Consider the following 22,665-nt stretch of genomic DNA (forward strand, 5'->3'; position numbering starts at 1 on the left):
GTCATCGACCTGTTTCTCTCTTCACAGATGCTGCCTGACTTGCTGAGTTTCTCCAGCATTTTCTGCTTTTATTTCAGATTTCCAGTATCTGCTGTATTTTCTTTTTGTACTTGTGTTTTACTTGTTTTGGACAGAAACTAATAGCTTCGTGTCGGTAAAACTTTAATTTTTCCCTTCTTTTTCCTTTTCTTAAATTGCCTCCACAATTTATTCTCCCAGTCATACCTCACTTGTGGTTGCATCATGCAGCTCCAACCGTCCCCTTTATTTCCCTTTGGGATTACGCGCACCTCTCCTGATTTATCCTCCTCTGCTACACCCCACAAACAATCATTATGCCGGTCCACTATCACATTCTGGGCCAGCCTCCAACCAGAGCCTAGCACCCCATGCCCTTCCTTATCCCAATTCATAAGAACACATTCCCACCTTGATTCTAGCCCCCCTACCATAACTTTTAAAGGTCTTGATGGCGCCCCTGCCTTTTGGTTGCCCGTGAAACCGGCTAACACATATGGTATTCCTGACGACCATGGGGAACTATCAGGTCATTCTGAGTGAATCACGCTGCTTGAGACTCCGGTATCCACTAGACACGTCCCATTTGTATGTTCTACTTCTACTTTCACACATGGTTGTCCCCAATTGTCACACCTGAGGGGACACAGGTACTTGGGCTGGGCGCGGCCCCTTCATTGTGATCTTAGTGGTATATCGCTTCCTTTGCAGCATCCACCTTCCCAGTGACCCCTAGTTGTTTCAGGGCTTCCACTAAGGCCAATGCCGCCTGATTGGTTACGGTTGCCTTTGTCTGCTCTGTAGGCACAGTGGGCCTTGTAATCGGTTCTTCATTTCTATCTTTCCTCGGTCTTCTGCAGTCTCTAATAAAATGTCCCTTTCCTCCACAATTAAAGCATCGCTTATCCTCCTTAGGGGGGTAATCTCCTTCCTGTTTCCATCCCCTTGTCTCTCACACACCTTATCCTTTTGTATCGACTTAATTAGCCCCCCCCCCACTTCTTCCTGTCTTTCTCTTTCAAAAGCTAGGGTCATTTTCCGCAAGGTCTGTACCTCAGTCTGGTTGCCTTGTGGGTCATTCCATGCTTCTGTCATTGCTCTAATATGTGGCAGGCTATTGGCTATTAATGCTCGCAGCCAATGATTCAGGGGCCCTGCTGCAAGGTTAGCTCTAACAAGTATCCCTCCACAGGCCATGTTATATACCAGCCACAACCTTTCTGCATAACTTTCAGGACTCTCCCCGGGTCTTTGCTTAGTTTTGCCCACCTGTTGGAATGGATTACCTGATCCATACCCTAGTGCTATCGTGATTTGGTCTTTAACTTCTTGCAATGTTCCTGCACCCCTTTTTGTGGCAGCTGGTAAGCCACTTAAGACCGATATTGACAGCGTAAATAGTAACAACTTAATGTGTTCTGGTTCATCACACTCATTTATCGTGGCCACAGCTGCTACTTCCTGAAACATAATTGTAGGGTCATCTCCCATTTTTAGTTTCCCTAAATCACCCACCATTTCTTTCAATTGCGTGGTGTTATACGGTATGGTATAATCACTCTAAAACGCCCCTCTATTCCGTACTCCTGCAGAGGGACCAAATTTCTGCTGCCTCATAAGATTCATTGGCGGTGGGACCGGGGGTTCCGGTACTTCTGGCAGGGGTCTCAATTCCCCATATTGTGGCCCATCATCAGACCACTTTCCTTCCCCCTCGATATCCCTTTCCTCTCGGGTCATTACCGATAGACGAGCTTTCAATCACTCAATTTTCTTCTGGCATTTAGTGTGATCAGCTTCTCCCGCTTTCTGTTGCTGCAACACCTTAAATGCTGTTTGTACATTGCTGAACTCTTCCTCAGCCGAGGCTGCCTGCCGATGTTGCTTATGGTTTTCTTTCTCCCATCTATCAGCTCTTTGCCAATACTCCGTCACCTGACACTGCAAGTATTCTATGTTACTTTCTCCTTTCACTTTCTCAGCTTGTCTCTGTTCTTTTCATTCCGCTAAATCTTTTAGCAAATGGTTCACCACCGCTCCCCTGTCGCTCGCCTTTTGTTTCAGTTGCTCAATCTCTTATTTTGAACTAATTGTCTGTGATAGACTAACAGCCATACCGCTTTATACCATGGCACCTTTCCACATGGACCTTCCGTCCATTCCTTTGCTTTTTGTACATTATCATTCTGCACAATCTCTCACCCATGGTTTATCTGTAGCAAATTTTGAACTAATATATTTTGCTACCAAATCCTCCATACTTCTCACTTTCTCGTCCGGCATTGTTATAAAAATGCTTTTTCCCCTTGAGGTATCTTCGTGGTCGCCAATTTATGTAGCACTTTCTCTTGTTACTGTTCGGACCTCGAGAATTACGAATTAGCTTAACAATGACAGACAAGGATGTGATCAATAAAATTGTATAGTTCAAAATTCAAGTGTACATAGAAGCACCTTTGGCAATAAATTCAAAGAACTCCCGGCAATAAATATGCCTGCAACTTATCAATTCAAAGTACATAAAAATGCTCCTTTAATGATTCAAATGTACATAAAAGTACCCTCTTTAACTTTATCTAAGCCATGTCCAATTCTCATACATACTCCTCCATTTCTGGGTGATCGGTCAAAGGAAACTGTAAGTCGAAAGATGAGCTGGCCAGCTTCCTCACTTCAATCTTCCTCCTGCTTTTTCTTCTCTGTTCTCCTTCTTATCTCTGTAAACTCCCACCACTGGGTTATAAGGCCTCGTTGATCGTAAATTACTCTCTGCCTCCCTTGGATAGGTCTGTCCACTCCAACCCTTCCCTAATTGGAGTTCCATCCGCATGACACATTCCTGTTCCTGTGAGATGTGTGTTCTCCCCTTCTTGTCCAGGTGGCCTCTCAGCCAAAGAACACACACTGACCACCATTTTGTGTCTTCACAAACAAAGAACACATGCTGATATCTTGCATTTTAAATCCGTCCATTATCATCTTACAATTCGTTCGTAATTTCGATCTCCACACGGTAGCAGCGGTTTTATTACACTTTTCAGAATCTTATAGAATCATAGAAAGTTACAGCACGGAAGGAGGCCATTTCGACCCATCGTGTCCGCTCCGGCCAACAAAGAGCTATCCAGCCTAATCCAACTTCCCAGCTCTTGGTCCATAGCCCTGCACATCCAAGTACTTTTTAAACGTGGTTAGGGTTCCTGCATCTACCACCCTTTCAGGCAGTGAATTCCAGACCCCCACAACCCTCTGGGTGAAGACATTTCCCCTCAAATCCCCTCTAAACCTTCCCCCAATTACTTTAAATCTGTGCCCCCTGGTTTTTGACCCCTCTACTAAGGGAAATAGGTACTTTCTATCAACTTTATCTATGCCCCTCATAATTTTATACACCTCCAAGGAAAACAGACCAGCCTATCCAATCTTTCCTCATAGCTAAGAACAATGATTTGGACTCATCAATCTCATATGCAGGCAGTGGAGTTCACTTCCACGCATATGGTTGAGATGATGGATAAGTGGGGAGGAGTCCACTACACGCACCTGCAACACATTACAGGACACGATTTGCAGAATACCCCGGAGACTGTGATTGCTGTAGCAGCAAGACACCAGAAAGAGCCTCCAAGGACATTGGAGGCTTCCAGAGAGGGCTTGAGGTGGAAAATGGAGGGGAATGGTGCAGACGATTACCCACGCCCCTTGACTCCATTTAAATGTGGTGGAGCAGGCGACTGGTGGGCCTTAAAGGGAACTGACATTTTTTGGGGAGAAGAATGTAGGTACAGTTTTTGTGGTGGATTGGAGGTGGTAGTCTCTAAGGATGCATTGTCCTCTCTTTACCACCACAAATCTACCTCAAAATAGGTGGTAATTCAGAGAAGAATCCTGGCCAATGAATCTAGCGTTACAGATTGTCAATTAAAGGGAGTGGACTTCATGAAGTTGTATTGAAACCCCTATAATGGAAGCAGAGTACTTATCCTGTTTCAAATAAGGAAAAATTCTATATTATATATTTATATGGCTGTAGATCGAGCCAGTATGAATTGAAAGTTGGCTTCCGATAACTGTAGCTGGAAAAGTCTACTTTCCCACAGCCCAGTTCCTCAGCATTGTTACAGCTTCTTTGGACTTACAACCATAGTTCAGTGGTGAATATTGCTGGTTCTGTTCTCAACTCTATTTAAGTTTCTGGAATTGACACTTGAACTCCATGCAGTGGGCAGGAATATCCCCGCAGCCACGCACAAACTTCACGTTGGGAAGTCTACAAAAAATTGTTCCCTTCAAAAATCTTGCAGATAATCAGACTGTGATTAAAATATGCTCCAAATAGGGTATTTGAACTGCATGTGGACTGTTTCTTCAATAATATCTTCAATATTATCTAAATATTTCTGCCATCGGTGTCTTGCTGTGTTTTTCTACTTCTATGCAATTATCTTATAAATAATTCTATTAGTTTTAGTCTGAATGTAGCATTTACTACCATTTGGAGTGGACAGAGTAGTATGCTGTGCATCCCACATGATCTTTGGTATGTTATACCATGATAAAAGAGTATGTTACAGTTAGTCCTTTGACACGCTACCCTATTCACAGCATGCAGGTTTTTATACATAGGAAAACCAGTTGATGGAAACTGCCTTTTTGCTGTGAACACAAATTAAACATGTTGGGTTGAAAGCCTGAATCATAACAGCCCTTATAATTACTTTTATTTTCATGTTTTAAAAATCTGTAATCCTTTAAGATGCTGTGAAATGCACCAAATATGGGCCCAGAAATTTGGGTCGGAGGCTTCCCACGCGTGCAAGCCTCCGACCTGCACTTACCTTGCGCGCCGGCCGTTGTGCTGTGGCCCCGCGTGGGATTCCGATCCTGGGCCTCCTCCAACTGCCGGCGCGCAGTGCTTGTGTATCCCAGGGGCGCAGTTAGTTCGAAGTGTCCCCTGGGATCACGTGGGCCATGGAGAGCCAATGGTAGCAGGGAATCTGTATTCAGGAAGACCTGTCAAATCTATGAATACAATTCAGCCCCAAAACATCACTAAAACTTCAAATAATTTTTTTTTTAAATCACATTTTTAAAATAACTATAAATTACATAAAATAACTTTTAAACAATAATTTAAATTTTTGAAAAAATTAATTACAGTTTCTAATGGGGCTAAAAATAAACTTACCTTTCTTTAAAGTATTTAAAAATAATAAACCTGTGGAAAAAATGTTTTAATTTAACTTAATTCACCACTTACCTTGTTAAAAGCAAGCCTTGAGACTGCTTTTTAGAAGCATCGCTCCTGGAGACTTACCCTCCCGGAGAAAGCTGCAAAAAAAACGGAAGTTCCAGGCGTACGCGCTGCCTCTCCGGCGCATGCGTTCGACCTGTGAACCCCTTCCTTTAAGGGAACAGAAGTTCCGGTTTCCCGCGCATGCACAGAACATGCCCCAGACTTTGCCATAAAATAAATCTCATACCATCAGTACTTCAGTTATTTCTAAATTTCACCACAGCAGTAGTGTACTTTAAGGTTTTTGTTCCCCCTGTCGTAAAAGTGATTGGGCCAGATTTTGCTGTAGAAATAAGTGAGGCGTGCCGTTATTAACGTGTAAATTGAACACAAATGTGCAGTTAAACGTGGAAATCAGGAAGTTGCTGTCTGAGTTGCCCTGCTCCTCCTGAAGCTGTGCTGTACCGACATCTCAACAACAATAACACCTTGCATTTATATAGTGCCTTTAACATCTGAGGCACTTCACAGGAGCGTTATCAAACAATATCTCGCCGAGAGACTCGGCATTGAAACACATGGTCCAGCGTGAAGTTGCTATACTTACGTGATAGATACACACTAAACTCACCAGAAAAAGTTAGGGCTTGTCCATTCCAGTTTACGTAAATTTTTAATGGCGTGTTAAGTCTTAATTACCGCCAAACCACCTCTCTGGCACTTAAAATTAACTTTTACAAGTGTAGAGTCTCATTCCTTCAGATTTTAATTATTGTTGGAGATTTTTAAAATAGAAAATAAACTAACTTTTTTTATAACTTTTTCTTTCTGTCTCTTTTATCTCTTTCTCTTAATTCTCTTTCTTTATTTTGCTTTCTGTACCTAACTTGACATTAAATTAAATATTCTAACTGACACTTCCTGGTTCAGACTCTACGCTGCTCATTAACGATTCTTCAATCTGATTGGTTAAGGAGATACACAGTTGCTTGCTCTGTTCACACAGGTCTCAGATCCCCTGTAGAGGGCGCTGCACTGGTTGGGCTCTCTAAATTACAGTACATTCCAGTGCAAAATCCCATAGAAAGTTTGCAGACACGTGCAATTGTAATGAACGGCTGGCACTGTTTGTTCGCCGCTGAGAGTAAAATCCAACCCACTGAATATCAGGTACACCTGCACTTTATGTTATGACAAGCCCATATCCTGCTGCGCTTTCAATTAATTTGTTGATTTTGCAATGTCTGAAAGCCTATATTCAGGACTGCTTTTGAACTGCCAGCTTTTTGGGAGCTGGGTCAGATTTTTTAAGGCTGCTGGTCTGATAGTTTTCCAGGTTGGTATGTATAAATATGCATTTATAAAGTATGGTGCACAGTTAATTATCCTTGCAACACAAGGCTGCATAAGAAACATAGAAGATAGGAGCAGGAGTAGGCCATTCGGCCCCTCGAGCTTGCTCTGCCATTCAATGAGATCATGGCTGATCATCCAAACTCAGTACCCTGTCCCTACCTTCTCCCCATATCCTTTGATCCCTTTAGCCTTAAGAAATATATCTAACTCCTTCTTGAATATATTTAATGAATTGGCCTCAACTGCCTTCTGTGGTAGAGAATTCCACAGGTTCACCACTCTCTGGGTGAAGAAATTCCTCCCCATCTCTGTCCTAGATGGCTTACCCCTGATCTTTAGACTGTGACCCCTGGTTCTGGACTCCCCGACCATCGGGAACATCCTTCCTGCATCTAGTCTGTCCAGTCCTGTTCGAATTTTATAAGTTTCAATGAGATCCCCTCTCATTCTTCTAAACTCCAGCGAGTATAAGCCCAATCGACCCAATCTCTCCTATACATCATTCCTGCCATCCCAGGTATCAGTCTGGTGAATCTTCACTGCACTCGCTCCATGGCAAGAACATCCTTCCTCAGATAAGGCGACCAAAACTGCACACAATACTCAAGGTGCGGTCTCACCAAGGCCCTGTACAACTGCAGAAAGGCATCCTTGCTCCTGTACTCAAACCCTCTCGCTACGAAGGGCAACAAACCATTTGCCTTCTTAACCGCCTGCTGCACCTGCATGCTTACCTTCAGTGACTGGTGCACAAGAACACCCAGGTCTCATTGCATTTCCCCTTCTCCCAATCTATTGCCGTTCAGATAATAATCTGTCTTCCTGTTTTTGCCACCAAAGTGGATAACCTCACATTTATCCACATTATACTGCATCTGCCATGCATCTGCCCAATCACCCAACCTGTCCAAATCATACTGGAGTTTCTCTGCATCCTCCTCACAGCACACGTGCCCACCTAGCTTTGTGTCGTCTGCAAACTTGGAGATATTACATCTAGTTCCCTCGTCTAGATCATTAATATATATTGTGAATAGCTGGGGTCCTAGCACCGATCCCTGCGGTACCCCACTAGTCACTGCCTGCCACTCAGAAAAAGACCCGTTTATTCCAACTCTTTGCTTCCTGTCTGCCAACCAGTTCTCTATCCAAGTCAGTACCTTACCCCCAATCCCATGTGCTTTAACTTTACACGCTAATCTCTTATGCGTGACCTTATCGAAAGCCTTCTGAAAGTCCAATTACACCACATCCATTGGTTCTCCCTTATCTACTCTACCAGTTGCATGCTCAAAAAATTCCAGTAGATTAGTCAAGCACGATTTACTTTTTTAAATCCATGTTGACGTTGTCCGATCCTGTCACTGTTTTCCAAGTGTTCTATAATGGACTCTAGCATTTTCCCCACTACTGATGTCAGGCTTACCAGTCTATAATTCCCCGTTTTCTCTCTACCACCTTTTTTGAATAGTGGGGTTACATTAGCTACCCTCCAATCCATGGGAACTGTTCCAGAGTCTATAGAATTTTGGAAGATGACCAGCAATGCATCTACTATTTCTAGGGCCACTTCCTTAAGTACCCTAGGATGTAGATTATCAGGCCCATGGGATTTATTGGCCATCAATCCCGTCAATTTCAGTAACACCATTTCCCTACAAATACTGATTTCATTCAGTTCCTCCCTCTCATTAGACCCTATGTTCCCCGACATCTATGGGAGGTTATTTGTGTCCTCCTTTGTGAATACAGAACCAAAATATGTATTTAATTGGTCTGCTATTTCTTTGTTCCCCATTATAAATTCCCCAGATTCTGACTGCAAGGGATCTATGCTTGACTTCACCAATCTTTTTCTCTTCACATATCTATAGAAGCTTTTACAGTAAGTTTTTATGTTCCCTGCAAGCTTACTCTCATACTCTATTTTCCCCCTCTTAATTAATCCCTTTGTCCTCCTTTGCTGAATCCTAACCTGCTCCCAATCCTCAGGTTTGCTGCTTTTCCTGGCCAATTTATATGTCCTCTCCTTGGATCTTATGGATTCAAATGTATTATAATTAGTCCTGCAGGTTATTCACAATTACAGAACTATCTTTCCCTTAAAGGCTATTTTCTCCTTGATAAAAATGAATCACACCTCACAATTGCTTCTATACCAAGAAAAAAAAACTAGCCAACACAAAATGGGGAGCTAAAACCATTAAAAGATTAGAAACTGTTCACATACTAAGTGGCTGATGGTTCTCCAAGATCTTCTCTTGTACTCAATGCCTGAATTCAAATCTAGCCTGGAGAAAGAGTTTGAAGATCACATCTTAATAATAGCTTTTAAGGATTTCAAAGTGCCCATCTTTGTGTATTCTGCAGTAGGAACAAGTACACAGTACAAACTATCCATCACTCAGCAGTGGAAGCTTTAACAATTTAACAGTTGACTAGGACATTTGGTGCTCTGTTAATGGTAGAAGTTTTGGTTGCATTAGTGATGCCATGTAGAAGAGTAACTTTGGTACTGATTACCATGTAATTGGTTTCGTGTTAACTAATGTCACTAAAATACAAATGCAAGACAGGATCCCATTTTGACCAAAGTTTCACATCCAAAACATTAATTCATCTGTTCTCCCACAAATGACTTGCTGAGAGTTCCCAGCAATTTCTGTTTTTAGTCTAAGATCCAGTCATCCATTTCAGCCCCAACTCGAAGGAGTATCAACTCAGCTGGTGTGTGAGTGCAGGCTTTCTTCTAAATAATACCCTGTCTCAAATAGGGTATCTGTACCATGTCCTTGTGTAAATCACTTTCTACCTTGTAATGATGCTAAAATAAGTTTGGAAATAATTCTCCAACAAATCAATTTTCTTTTAAAATAAAATGTGTCTATTTTTCCAGGCACTTATTAGTCCAAATCCATTCCCACATCCAACATAAATTGGGGGTAATTTTGACTTTGGGTGATAGTGTAAAACGGGTGATATCAATTCAACAGTTCTACATGACTCCCGATTTTCAATCCCATTGAAGTCAGTGTATAACAGACGGCTGAATCGATAGCACCTGTTTTACACTATCACCCAAAGTCACAATTACCCCCATTGTGTCATTTTGCTATGAATAAGAAACATACTTAGACAACAGTCTTCCGATTTCAGCGGGAATTTGCTTTCAGCAGATGTGATTAGATTACCGAGTTACCTTTGTGCCTTAATCAGCCCCTTTCTGCCCAAGGCTATTCACTCCATCATTTTCCCATTGTGCTCACTGAGCAATTTCTATTAGTGCACTAGGTTTGCTTTTGTGTACAATTATTTATAATTTCTAACTTCAAAAAATATATTAACAATTTGGATTGTTTTGCATCTATTTAACATTTATTAAAGCCATACATTATTCACAGGCTGCTTAACCAGCAAACCAAAATCTAGTTTATGCTGGGCAGATAGCATTCTGTTTAACCTTTTGGGCACTCACGAGACAATATCTCATTAGGCACACATTCACTTCCCTCCTCACTTCCAGTGCCCTTAATGAGATATCCTTACTAAAAAGGACTCCCATGGCACCAAGGACAAATTACCATTAGGAACCAAGTGGTAGCAGAAAGTAAAAGCCTATATTTAAATAAATTTCAGGAATTCTCATTTATTTTGAAGATCTTGGCCCTTTTTTTTGGAAAAAAAGTATTGAACTAAATATGAGGTTATGGCACTAAAATGTTGCAGTTTCCTAGTTGGTCTTTTGTTTGAAGGTTTACTAGACAATGGTCAATTGCTAAAATCTGAAAACTTGCAAAAAGAGGGCAGCATTCAATTAAAAATTGAAGCGGGTATCAGAATGAATTAATACCCATTCTGACAAGGACCTGAAGTGTTCAGCAAATACTGATGTTTGTTTGATGTCCATTCAATTGACCTTCTCAGGGAAGATGCAAATGAGGCAGTATTCAGTCCCACACTGCATTCAAAGATGATCACAAAAGCCGAGTGTATTCAGATGTTTCCTTTTCCTGGTTGACAAAACAAGCAATCCAACATCACAGCTCTGACTCTTGATTCTAATGATGACCCTGTGTACGCAGTGCAGAAACATGGAATGACACAGATTCATTAAGTTTGTAATATATTAAGAATGGCAATGCATTTTGCGATTGACAAGCTAGAATATCCATGGCAACAGGTCCTTTCTTTGCCAAATATTTTTGCAGGATATGTCGGGGTGAGTGGTTTAAGGTGGGTAGGACAAAGAAAACATTAACGCTTTGAGGACTGTAATAGCATCTCTTCAACAACAACATGCATTTATATAGCGCCATTTACACAGTAAAACGTCCCAACAGGTTAAAAAATTGCTTTTATATGCATTCCACATTTTTATAAGGATGTGCTATATAGATGACATATTCTATGGGGGTCATTTTAACATACCCATCAGGTCAGAAACTGACCAAGACTGTTTAGAACACCCCACTCGATTTTGTTCTCCGTTGACGTCAATGGAGAGTAAAATCGCACAGGGTGCACATCCGGCTTGCAAGCTGATCCATTCAGTTTGCTGCTGGGCAGGTTAGGTTAGGTTAGGATTGCCCTCTGTGTGTCTCACTGGCCCGGAATTTGCGGTGGTGTTTGCTGCTGGCCCCGTAGTACGCTTTGCACAAGGATCTCACGATCCCTGTGTCGATAACTCTGGGTTTTCCGACCTTCAGTTCATTCAACAGAAGTTCATGGGGATTCCCTTGTGCGAGCTGCTGTGACGTCAACAAGCTGTCTAAGCAGCCAATGAAAAGGCAGAATTCTCCCAGACAGCAAACAAGGAAGTGAGCCAACAAGCTGTCTAAGCAGCCAAACAAAAGGCAGAATTCTCCCAGACAGTGAACAAGGAAGTGAGTAAGCTCTTAAAATTCTAACTTTTTAAAAATGTTGGAGAGAGCAAAACAAAAATTGGGGCTCTCACATTGGGGAAAAGGCAAACCTGAAATAATGATGGACAAACTTTAAATTATTTTTGAAAAGTTTCTTAAAAATTTTAATTTTTATTAAAATGGACAAATTTCACACTGCACAAAATAAAAATTTGCTTTCCAGGCCCTTAACATATGTTTAGCAGTCAATACGCTGTTAAAACCCCAGTTACACCTAATCCCTTTGGCTCTAACTTTTAGTGGGGAATTTAACTGCGTAATTACTGCAGAAGAGCCGAGGTCTTCGTCAGTTTCCCTGATTTGGCTGATGATACTGATTGGCGGCTCTGTGTGGGCAGGGGGCACAGTGTAGTCAAATCCCGAAGTTGCGGCCAGTTTCAAAGGCGCAAGTATGGCGAAGGCTGCCAGTTCGCTGTCATCCTTACCACAAATTCTGGGCTGCTGTGTTTAGAGCATTCAACACTATACATTTGAAGGAATGTATTAGAAGCAGATATAAGATTAAAATCAATTACAGGGGGTTAAACAGGAGCCATGTGCATGGGTGAGGAAATTGTGTTTATTTCAGAACATAGGAAGATAAAAAGATAGAAAAGTACAAGACTGGAGGCCTCTGTAGTCAATCTGGCCAATCCTAAAAGTAAATAGCTCTCAATCACCTCTCCTTCAAATATCTAATTCACCCTTAAATTTTTCCACATGATCTGCCATCTTGGGAAATCCATTAGATACGTTCATCACCCTCTACATAAGGTAGTTAGATCTGTGCACCCCCTTCTAAACTGGAGCCCATGTCCCCTGGATCTAGAGATTGTGTCAATCTCAAACATATTAGCAAGGTTCAATTTATCCCTTAAGAATGTTCACTACTTGAATATCTCTCCTAAATATACTTTTTCTAGAGTAAATAATCTCTTCAACCTCTGTTCATAGCTTAAATGCCTTAAACTAGCTATCAGTTTGGTTGTCTTTTCTGCATGGCCTTCAATTCGCTGTTAAAACCCGTTACACCTAAATGGCTACCAGACTGGACACAATACTCCAGGTGTGGCCATATCAATGCTTTGTACAGGCTCATTATAACCTCCTGAGATTTACACTTTATCCAGGGGTTTATACATCCCAAGGTCTGGTTAGCTTTGCTTACTGTTGCTGCACACAGCAATGTTAGTTTCACTAAACTATCCACCAATACCCTCAGATGCTTCACCTGTGTTGTGTCCTCTAGTCTAGAACCATTTCGTTTATATTCCCACTGTTTGTTTTCCTTTGCTAGTCTCATTACCTTGGATTTGTCTATACGAAATGTAATTTTCCGCTGACCAGCCGGCTACCTAACATAACCAGATTTGTTTTGATTTGCCTGTACCTTATTGCTGGTACTCACTTCACCCCCTACCCCCATCCATTCCTGCTTAATTTGGTGTCATCTGCAAACTTAAACAGCTTTATTTTTACCTCCAGATACAAATTATTTGTGACAACCATAAGTGGCAATGGCTCCAGTACGGATCCATGTGGTACCCCACTGGTGATGCTTTACCATGTTGATGCAGCTCCACTCACAACCACCCTTAGCAACCTCACTCAGAGTATCAACTGTGGCTCAGTTGGTAGCACCCTTGCCTCTGTTGGTCAGGATCACGGCTTACATGTCATGAAGCAGGCGGAGGATGGCAGCCAAATTTGAGGAGTACACTCCATAATCCCTCATGGTTGACAGTGTCGAAGGCCTTTGTGAGGTCAAAGAAGGCCATGTACAGCGGTTGGTGCTGTTCCCTGCATTTCTCTTGTAGTTGACACGCGGTGAAGATCATGTCCATTGTGCCCCTTAGTGAGCGGAATCCGCATTGCGACTCTGGAAGGAGCTCTTCAGCCACTGGGAGAAGGCGATTGAGGAGGATTCTTGCTGTTTCTGCCATTTTTCCAGGGTTTCCGCAGCTCATCTTCTGAAGGTATGGGGGACGAGTGGGAGAGCTCTCACAGACATTTACTCACCTCCCACCCCCCACTGTCTAGCAGCAATGTACTGTGACGCAAGAGCGAGTCAGGTAAATTGACTTTCCTTGTGGCAGACACCAGGGAGACTCCTCTGTAATGACCGCAATCGGACTTGTCACCTTCCTTGAAGATGGTCACAATTACAGCATCTCTGAGATCCCCTGGCATGCTCTCTTCCTTCCAAATAAGAGAAATGAGTTCATGTATTCGTGCCAATAGTGCTTCTCCGCCATGTTTTAGCGCCTCGGCGGGGATTCCATCTGCTCCTGAGGCCCTGTTGTTCTTCAGTTGTCGGATGGCCTTTTCAACCTCATGCCGGGCTGGGGTTATGCTGAGGTGGCGGCGGGTAGCATGCTGCGGGATGGAGTTGAGGACACTCGCGTCGAAGACAGAGTCTCAGTTAAGGAGATCTTCGAAGTGCTCCTTCCAGCGTGCACTGACTGCCACTCTGTCCTTGATGAGTGCCTCTCCGTTCTTGGCCCGCAGTGGGGTAGGACCTTAGGTGCTTGGGCCATAGGTGGTCTTGACTGCGCTAAAAAATCCACGCATGTCGTGGTTGTCGGCTAGCTGCTGGATCTCCTGCGCTTTCTCCACCCACCATCTATTCTTTAGGTCGCGAGTTAATTCGCATTGAGTGTTATAGGCTACCAAACAGTGGCAATGAGATGAGGAGATTAACAGACAGTTCAGTGTCTTATGCAAGAACAAAAGTGCAATAATATTTGGTGATTTTAACTATCCGAAGATTGACTGAAATAAAAGGTAATTTGTATAAAGTGGGGGAATTATTTTTAAAATACATCGAGGATTGTTTCCTAGATCAGCATGCTTTTAGTCCTGGAAAATGAAGTGGGCTAAATATCTGATGCGAGAGGAGAAGAACAATTGGGAAATAGCTACCATAATGTAGTAGGCTTAATGTAAAAATAAAAAAGGATAATGAAGAGTCAAAGATAAGGGTGCTGGATAGGGGAAAAAGTCAAATTTCAGCAAGCTAAGAAGGGACCTGGCCCATATTAACTGTGAAAAAAGTTAGCAAACAGGTCAATGGATCAGCAATGGTAAATCTTCAAATCTGAGATGCATAGAATAGAAAATAAATATATTCCTGTGAGTCAAAAAGGGAGTGCATCATAGAATAAAACTCCATGGATAAAGAGATTAAAATTAAAAGGCATATGCTAAAAATGAGGGCTAATGTAATGGGGAGGCAAAAAGTTTAAGAACACTTATCAAGGGCACCAGATGAATCCTCAATCTCTTCACCTTAACTCCTTTACAAGTAACTATTTTGGGATTACCACCCAATCTATGCATTGAAGTGAATGATGCCTAAATTTGGCTCGCTAAATTGTTACAGCAACCAGTTCAAATTGTATTTGCATTTACACTACCAACTTCCAATTAGGATACATACAACTGCTGAGTGAATGAATTAACCCCTTTTGCCAAATTATCAAAGAAGACAACAAGGCATGAACTAACAATTGTTTATTAGCCTCAAAATCATAACTAGCACCACTTAAACTTAAACATTGAGCAGGCGAAATTCATCTCGGGTGGTAGCACAAAATGGGCGATAGTCAATTGGCCGCCCATTTTACACTCCGCTCAAATTTTGTTTCCATTAATTTCAATAGTAGATCCAGGATATCCTACATCATGTATACCACACATATCACTAGGCTAACTCCTGATCCTACCATTGCCATATCAACCTCTATGCTATGCTAGACGTTAATTAATTATGATTTCACTTAACTGTTTGGTCTTGTAGAATCAAGCCCATTCTATTTCAACACTAAATTCCTTTGAGGCCAAACTCGCTTCCTTATCGTCTTTCAGTAAAAAAAACGTACTCTGTTAGCATCCTACTCAGTCAGCCTCTGGCAGCTGAAATGAAGAATATAGTTGAGTTGCAAATAAAATTCATTTTTTTCCATTTTTCAATTTTCTACCGCTTTCTCTTGAAGGTACCTTCAAAGGTGTCAGTAGCCCTCCAGTATCTCACTCAAGTAGGCATTCTTCATGTGTGACACTGCCAGGCGACTATCTACAGACTATTCAATAATGGGAACATCGCAACCAAGCCTGACCCGATCTTCACCTAATTTCCCCACATTTACACTTCCCAGTAGGGTCCATTAGACAGTAATCGGAAGTAGAAATGCTGGAGGTTTACCCCATCCCTTTCCGGAGGACACTGACCAACTGCAGTATCCACCCACCCCCCCGCCTCCCCATTTCAGGCTTGGATCAACTAAATCAGCATAGATGAATGACAGAATCTTCCTAGTATGACTCAGTACTACACTGTGTGCTGTGTTTACCCCCAGAATCACTGCAGCAACAAATCCTTTAGTAAAAAGTTAGTTTTTCTTAACTCAGTATTAATGTAACTTCAAACAGACTATGTTCTGTGAATTACAATGGACAAAAGAAAATTGTTTTATATTTTTAATATTGGAATTCAATTAAATTACATCATCTAACTAATAAAGTGCTTTTCAGAGAAAAGTTCTGAAAATTACATCATGCTTTTAGTGTGATTTACTTAACATTACTTTTTTTTAACGTAAAACTGCATTTTATTACTCCAGGAATGTTACGAAGCCTGTAGATTATAGTTTAATTATTTTCTTAATTTAGTGGATTTTGACCTCCGAACTACAATCTGCAGTATTTAAAATTCTGGTAAAACTAATGGAACTTAGTAGTTACTGTTTGGAAATACCATTGTTAAAAGAACCCCCCTGATGAAAATTTAATTGAAAGCAAATGGAGGTAATAAAACTAAATAGAGAACATTAATTGCAGTTCAACAGATTCCTGAATGCTGGCTATTGATTTGTTCAACTGCTACCAATTCTGCTAGGAGTCATGTAAGTTCATTGTGAATCATCTATCTGGATTTTCTCCAGGTGCACAATGTCTCCTTTCCCCCATTTAGAAGGCTTTTATATCTATTTTGGCAAATATTTAAATGTTGTAAGTTTAATACAAAATTCTGTTGGTTAGTTGAAATTAATTTTCAAATTGGTAATATTAATACCAAGACAAAATAAGATATCATCACAATGTTGGTCTGTTAAAGCATACCACAGAGTATGTATGTTTTATCTTTTATTCTCCAAGTGTACGTTCTCGACCTTGGTCACGAGGCGGAAGTGTTCAGCAAAGTAAGGCATTTCCAAATTGAGGGGTGAAACTCCAGCTGGATATCAGCGGTGACAATTCAGTGATTCATCTTTCTTGAAGGTAATGACATGGATCATTGCATCTTTTTTCTAGTCCACATTTTCCAGTCGGTACAAAAGTTCAGAACTTACAATCACAGACATAGCAACAATAAAAAGAATGACTTGCTTTTATATAGTGCCTTTCACGACCTAGGACATACCAAAGTGCTTTACAGCCAATTAAGTACTTTTGAAGCGCAGTCACTGTTTTAATGTAGAAATGATTGAAAGCGACTATATACATTCAGTTATCCTTAATTCAAACTTGTTTAATTTGAATGATCTGATACCTTGATTTTTCTGTTATTTAAATTCCATTTTCCTGCTATTTAAATTGCTTATTTCAAATTAATATGTTCAATTTTCTCCTAGTGCAAAACATGACTCTGTGGTGGATTATACTTTGAATCACCCAGTTACTGGCTGACGGGTGGCTGTGCCTGGGAGTGTACGAGTGTGGGAGTTTGCCGTCTTCAGTGCCGGTTTATTGGAATCTGCTCACTTGCTGTTTCTACCATTTTTCTGGGGTTTCTGCAGCTCAGCCACTGAAGTTATTGGGGACGAGTGGGAGAGCTCTCAGAAATTTAGTCCCCACCTCCGCCCCCACTGTCTAGCAGCGATGTACAGTGACAAGAGAGTGAGTCAAGTAAATAATAACTCTGCTGTAACAAGCAAGAGTGCAAGTGCTAATTCCAGAATTAGGCAAACAACTAAGGGGTTAGATTCCAATTTTATTAAATTTGATAATCTTCATGTGTTGAAATTATCTCTTAAAAATGCAACATTACTTAGTTATTTAACAATGCTGTTAGAGCACTCAGCTTTTTCCAAAAATTAAACCTAATTCAAATAATATGCATATTTTAACATATTGTTTGCAATGTACCAATAGTAACAAAGGCACAGCTTTGTCAAGGGGAAAACTGGTATTTTTAAAATATATAACCATAGCTATACAGAGTAATGTGCTTTTAGAAATAACTTGGGAAGCTGTCTTCAGTCGTGGGTTATCGGGTGAGGGACGAGTCCAAATGTCTGCAATCATCCAGGATACAGAAGCCTTTAAACTCAAGTAATTAAATTGTTGATCTTTTGAAACATAGTGGATATTTTACTTGCAGACACTAAACAGACATCGAGAGTGGTTTCTGTTCTAGTCAGGTATCAAAGGCAAATGAACCAACCATCACTCAACAGTTTCTACTTAAATGATTGAGATGGTTAATATTTTAATTGCTTGGCCATTGACAAAAACATATTTGATCCTCAAATGACCTCCCTTCAACTTCAAAGAAAAGGTACTTATAACTAGGCAGCAACTGAGGATTCCACTTCCTTGCTTCACATTCTGAATTCATATTGAGGAATGATTGAAAGCGACTATGCACATTCAATTACCCTTAATTCAAACTTGTTTAATTTGAATGATCTGATAACTTGATTTTCCTGTTATTTAAATTGCTTATTTCAAATTAACATGTTCAATTTTTCTTTAGTGCAAAACATGACTGTGGTAGATTATACTTTGAATCACCCAGTCACTGGCTGGCGGGTGGCTGCGCCTGGGAGTGTACGAGTGTGGGATAGGATGGCAAGTTTGCCGTCTTCAGTGCCAGTTTGTTGGAATCTGCTCACTTGCTGTTTCTGCCATTTTTCCGGGGTTTCCGCAGCTCATTCGATGAAGTTATTGGGGACGAGTGGGAGAGCTCCCACAGACATTTACTCGCGCCCCCCCCACCCCTCAACGTCTAGCAGCGATGTACAGTGACAAGAGAGTGAGTCAGGTAAATAATAACTCTGCTGTAACAAGCAAGAGTGCAAGTGCTAATTCCAGATATAGGCAAACAACTAAGGGGTTAGATTCCAATTTTATTCAATTTGATAATCGTCATGTGTTGAAATTATCTCTTAAAAATGAAACATTACTTAGTAATTTAACAATGCCGTTAGAGCATTCAGGTTTTTCCAAAAATTAAACCTAATTCAAATAATATGCATATTTTAACATATTGCCAGCAATGGACCAATAGCTTTGTCAAGGGGAAAATACTGTTTTTTTTAAATATATAACCATAGCTATACAGAGTAATGTGCTTTTGGAAATAATTTGGGAAGCTGTCTTCAGTCGTGGGTTATAGGGTGAGGGACGAGTCCAAAAGTCTGCAGATAGTCTGAGCTGTAACACAAATGGCTAAAAAGGGCAGTATGGCCCTAGTGGGTTGACAAGCAATTTTCTATTTGAAGCAATTGCTAAAAATGGCAGACTGTCCCCGAGGTAGACTTTTCAGTAGCGGTATACAAAAGTGTTTGAGTGCCGTGACCAGCATCGAAGCTTCCACATGAAATTGGCCATGTTTAAACTAATGATCCGCTAAAGTGTAGCAAGTTACTGAACATCAGTTAGTCAGTCAGCTTTGAAGAGGTGCACTGATGCCCTATGGAAAAGAATAACAATCCTTTTCTCTCAGGCTGTCAGACATTGTAATAACAAAGATAAGTTATACAACTACCTAATAAACATTGCATGGTGTTTAGAAATGACTACATGTCAAAAGTACTTTATTGGCTGTGGGAGGTCCTGAGTCGAGAAAGTCGCCATATAAATCGGAGTTCATTCTTTCTTCCTAATGACTTACCAACTTCAAATGCAGTTAGACATGCCAGACATTAAAAATGTTATTCTCGTTAAATATTTGGATGGAATTTTTGAATGGACCTCAGCATTCATGCAACTCATCATTAAATACTTTACAGGGTACAGGAGACTTTGGTTTATCCGGAGGTTGTATGGCCAGAAACCTCTATCTACCGGCAGAAATCAGGAGCCGTTCTGTTAGGTTGTTTTTCTTCTCGTGGCTTTTTTTTTTCCCCAACAGTCAGGCTTTGGAAAGTCTCTCTGAAGCTGCTGCTAAGCTACAGAGACGCTTCCAAGGTATGGGCCGGCTGTTTGAAGCTGTTGCTAAGCAACAGTGTTTGTTGTCAGATACGGAGATGAAAATCTCCATATGCTTCAACATTAACTTTGTATGTCCGGCAGTTTTGATAGATTGGCAACAGCTCGGTCCCGTCGGTGCCGGATATAACAAAGTTTCCTGTATATCTATTATCAATAAAACTGGAATAAAATTGCCTGTTCCACAATGGATTTCCTAAGATTACATTTCCTGTTGTCATTTCTTTTTATTTAAACTCTAATTAAAGTAATAATGAACTGGTTAAAGTTTATCCAGTCTTTGAGAACAGTTAATTGCCATGCAAAGCTCTAGTTAAAGTTTACCGATTTTCTGAAATTGAGCTACAAGACTCAGAATCTGCTCAGATGCTTCAATGTGTCTTGTCCTCAAGTATTGCACAGTGTTATGATTGGTATCTTCCAGGAAATATCGATAGTTTACCATAATTCCAGAGGATGATGAAATACCACGAGGACTTGTGTCAGCCAGCCAGTTTAATCGCCACATCACCGCACCATTCTGAAGGTGAAAGTTAGCTACTGGATTAAGGGCACCCCCACGATGTTTTTCTCCATACAAGTACCAGGCACAAAGTCGCATAAGTGGCAGCTCAAGAACTCGAACAAATTTGTCAGATCTCACCCACTCATTGGTGGCAAGTAGGCGCTTAAGTGTTTCTAACACAGATCCTTCAATGATGCCCTGCATTTCTTTGTATTCGGGTTGCGTAAAGATTCGGTTCAATGTCCCTTCCTTGATTTGGTCACCGAGGATTCCAATCAGCCACTTTGTGAAGCCGGGAATAGGAGACAGACTGGAGAACTGGTTCATATGAGGAAACTCAGCCTGCAGATTACACACACAAAAACAGATGAATGTCAGAGCCACTACATATTTAAAATAAAGTCCTATCACTATTGCCCTACTTCACCAACTCGTCTCTGCTACTCTTTGGTGGCATCCTGCGGTAAATAGGCCATGGCCCTACACTTAGGTTTCTCAACAAAAAGGGAAGTGTCTTAATGGGAAAATGCAAAAGGCTCTATTTGTGCAGTTATTCCTATAAAGTATATACCGCAGAATATTCATGTGCCTGAGCTGTTATTTTGAAACAGGCAATACTAACAAAAGGTGTGCGTGCTGCTATGCATTTTGTCTTAGAACTGGATTAAAATGTGCTCCAGTTTCAACATTTGTCAACTGACAAATGGTGGCGAACCATGTAGGTTTTTTTCAGTAGCACATTGGCAAACTATTAAAGAAGCATGTAAACTCATTGAGCAGGGCCGTCAGCTATATATGCTTATTAATATTGCAAAGCATGATTTCAAACAATCACTGGGTAATGACTGTTAAGATAGCAGAAAAAAGGAACTTCATACGAACAAGTCTGTCACCAATATTGCACAGTGCAATTCTAAGGTATTAAAATCTCAGTTCTTGAACAAGCTGAAGGATAAAATGTACCTGCAGCATTGCACATGCATCATTTACTGCCTGCTTTAATCTCATCTACGTGAACTACAAGTAAGGATGAAAATCAGTTAGATGGTAGAAAATAATAGGAATCGATACTAACTTTTTTTGGCTGTTTGCTTAGCTGTAACTTTAAGTTACCTGCATTTACCACTCACTTCATCTCAATAGATTATGGACATATCAAAGCTCTTTTAGCAGAAAACATCACTATAACTGTCTTATCATGCTTACAATCATTCCCAGAGCAAATGACAACCAAGTCATTTCTCACTTGCCGAGGCCCTACAAACACTTCCACCCCATAATTAAATATGGATTAGTGCCCAGACTGGACAGTATTATAATATATCATTCAGAATAGTATTTGTTAGTAAGAAAAATTATAAGAAACTGTGGATTTAAGTAACAACAGAAGAAATAGAATTGAAGCCTTGTGAAACAGAAGACTGCAAGCGACAGATTTTCACGCGATGGTTTATTCTGTTCATTCCTTTTCTCTTCCTGTATACTATTCCTCAGTCAAGGGTTTGAGCAAATGACATTCCAACAGGCTTCTGCCAATGACAACACTTGGAGTTCACAAAACATCCCCATAGGGTGATTCTTTGCTCTCCTTTTAGGGAACTTCTTCCCCTGCCCCCCCCCCCCCTTCTCTACTCCCCACATTCTCCTTATACAGGGCAGCAAGAGATGAAGAACATGCCACATGGACAATAGTGGATGTGTGTCAGCACATGGTCTATTTACCACCACTGATTTGGTGATCCTTTCGAACAGCCACATCAAGTTGGTTATCTGCATTTTTAGTAAAGTAGCTTTCCTCTTTTTCTTGTGCTTAATCTTCTAGCCAAATGTAAAAAAGAAACAAGCAGAAACTGGGCAAAGTACAGATATATTTCATGGATTTCCAGCTCAGAAAGAATGACAACATTTGGTTTTCTTATTTGGGGTTTATGGATAGAGTAGAGTTTCAATTAGGCAAAGGTGATGGCTGTGGTGAGGGGGGTGGGGGGGGAGAATCTGGTTGCAATATTAATGTCTTGTTACAGTATGGGTCAACTAAAATTATTAGATATAAGAAAATGAAGCAAAAACTGCTCACTGAGAAATAGGCCTGCAAACTCATGGACAGAGTAGTGGGATAAGCATTTAGATAAATTACACCCGTGCTCGCAAATATTCAATCAATACGGTCATTATACGTTCTTACAAAACAACAGAAATACCCAACAGATATGTGGTTTAGACTGCACTGAGGAAGTAATACAAATCAGAAGGGATGCAAACTTAAATCTAATATAAGGCATGCTCCTTTTAGTTATTTTATTACATTATAACAATTTATAAATAATGACACAAAATTCTACTTCAATTAATTTTCATTGCATTTTAAATGCAATTACAAAAGATCGCTACTAATTTAATGGATTAGCCATCAAGAAATAAGTGTATAAGAATAT

General features: G+C 40.7%; 1 protein-coding gene across 1 annotated transcript in view; it reads right to left on the reverse strand.

The window, feature by feature from the left end:
* Window positions 1–15,976: 15,976 nt before the first annotated feature.
* mlycd (malonyl-CoA decarboxylase) overlaps window positions 15,977–22,665 on the reverse strand; it is a 47,978-nt gene continuing 41,289 nt past the window's right edge. Inside the window, exon 5 of the mRNA XM_085991764.1 lies at window positions 15,977–20,572. Coding sequence (XP_085847890.1) covers window positions 20,039–20,572 — 534 coding nt within the window. The 3' untranslated portion in view covers window positions 15,977–20,038. The remainder of the gene's footprint in view (window positions 20,573–22,665) is intronic.

This window comes from Somniosus microcephalus, chromosome 6 (assembly GCF_052327205.1).
Source record: "Somniosus microcephalus isolate GS21.2 chromosome 6, FLI_Smic_1.0, whole genome shotgun sequence".
Taxonomy (NCBI): Eukaryota; Metazoa; Chordata; class Chondrichthyes; order Squaliformes; family Somniosidae; genus Somniosus; species Somniosus microcephalus.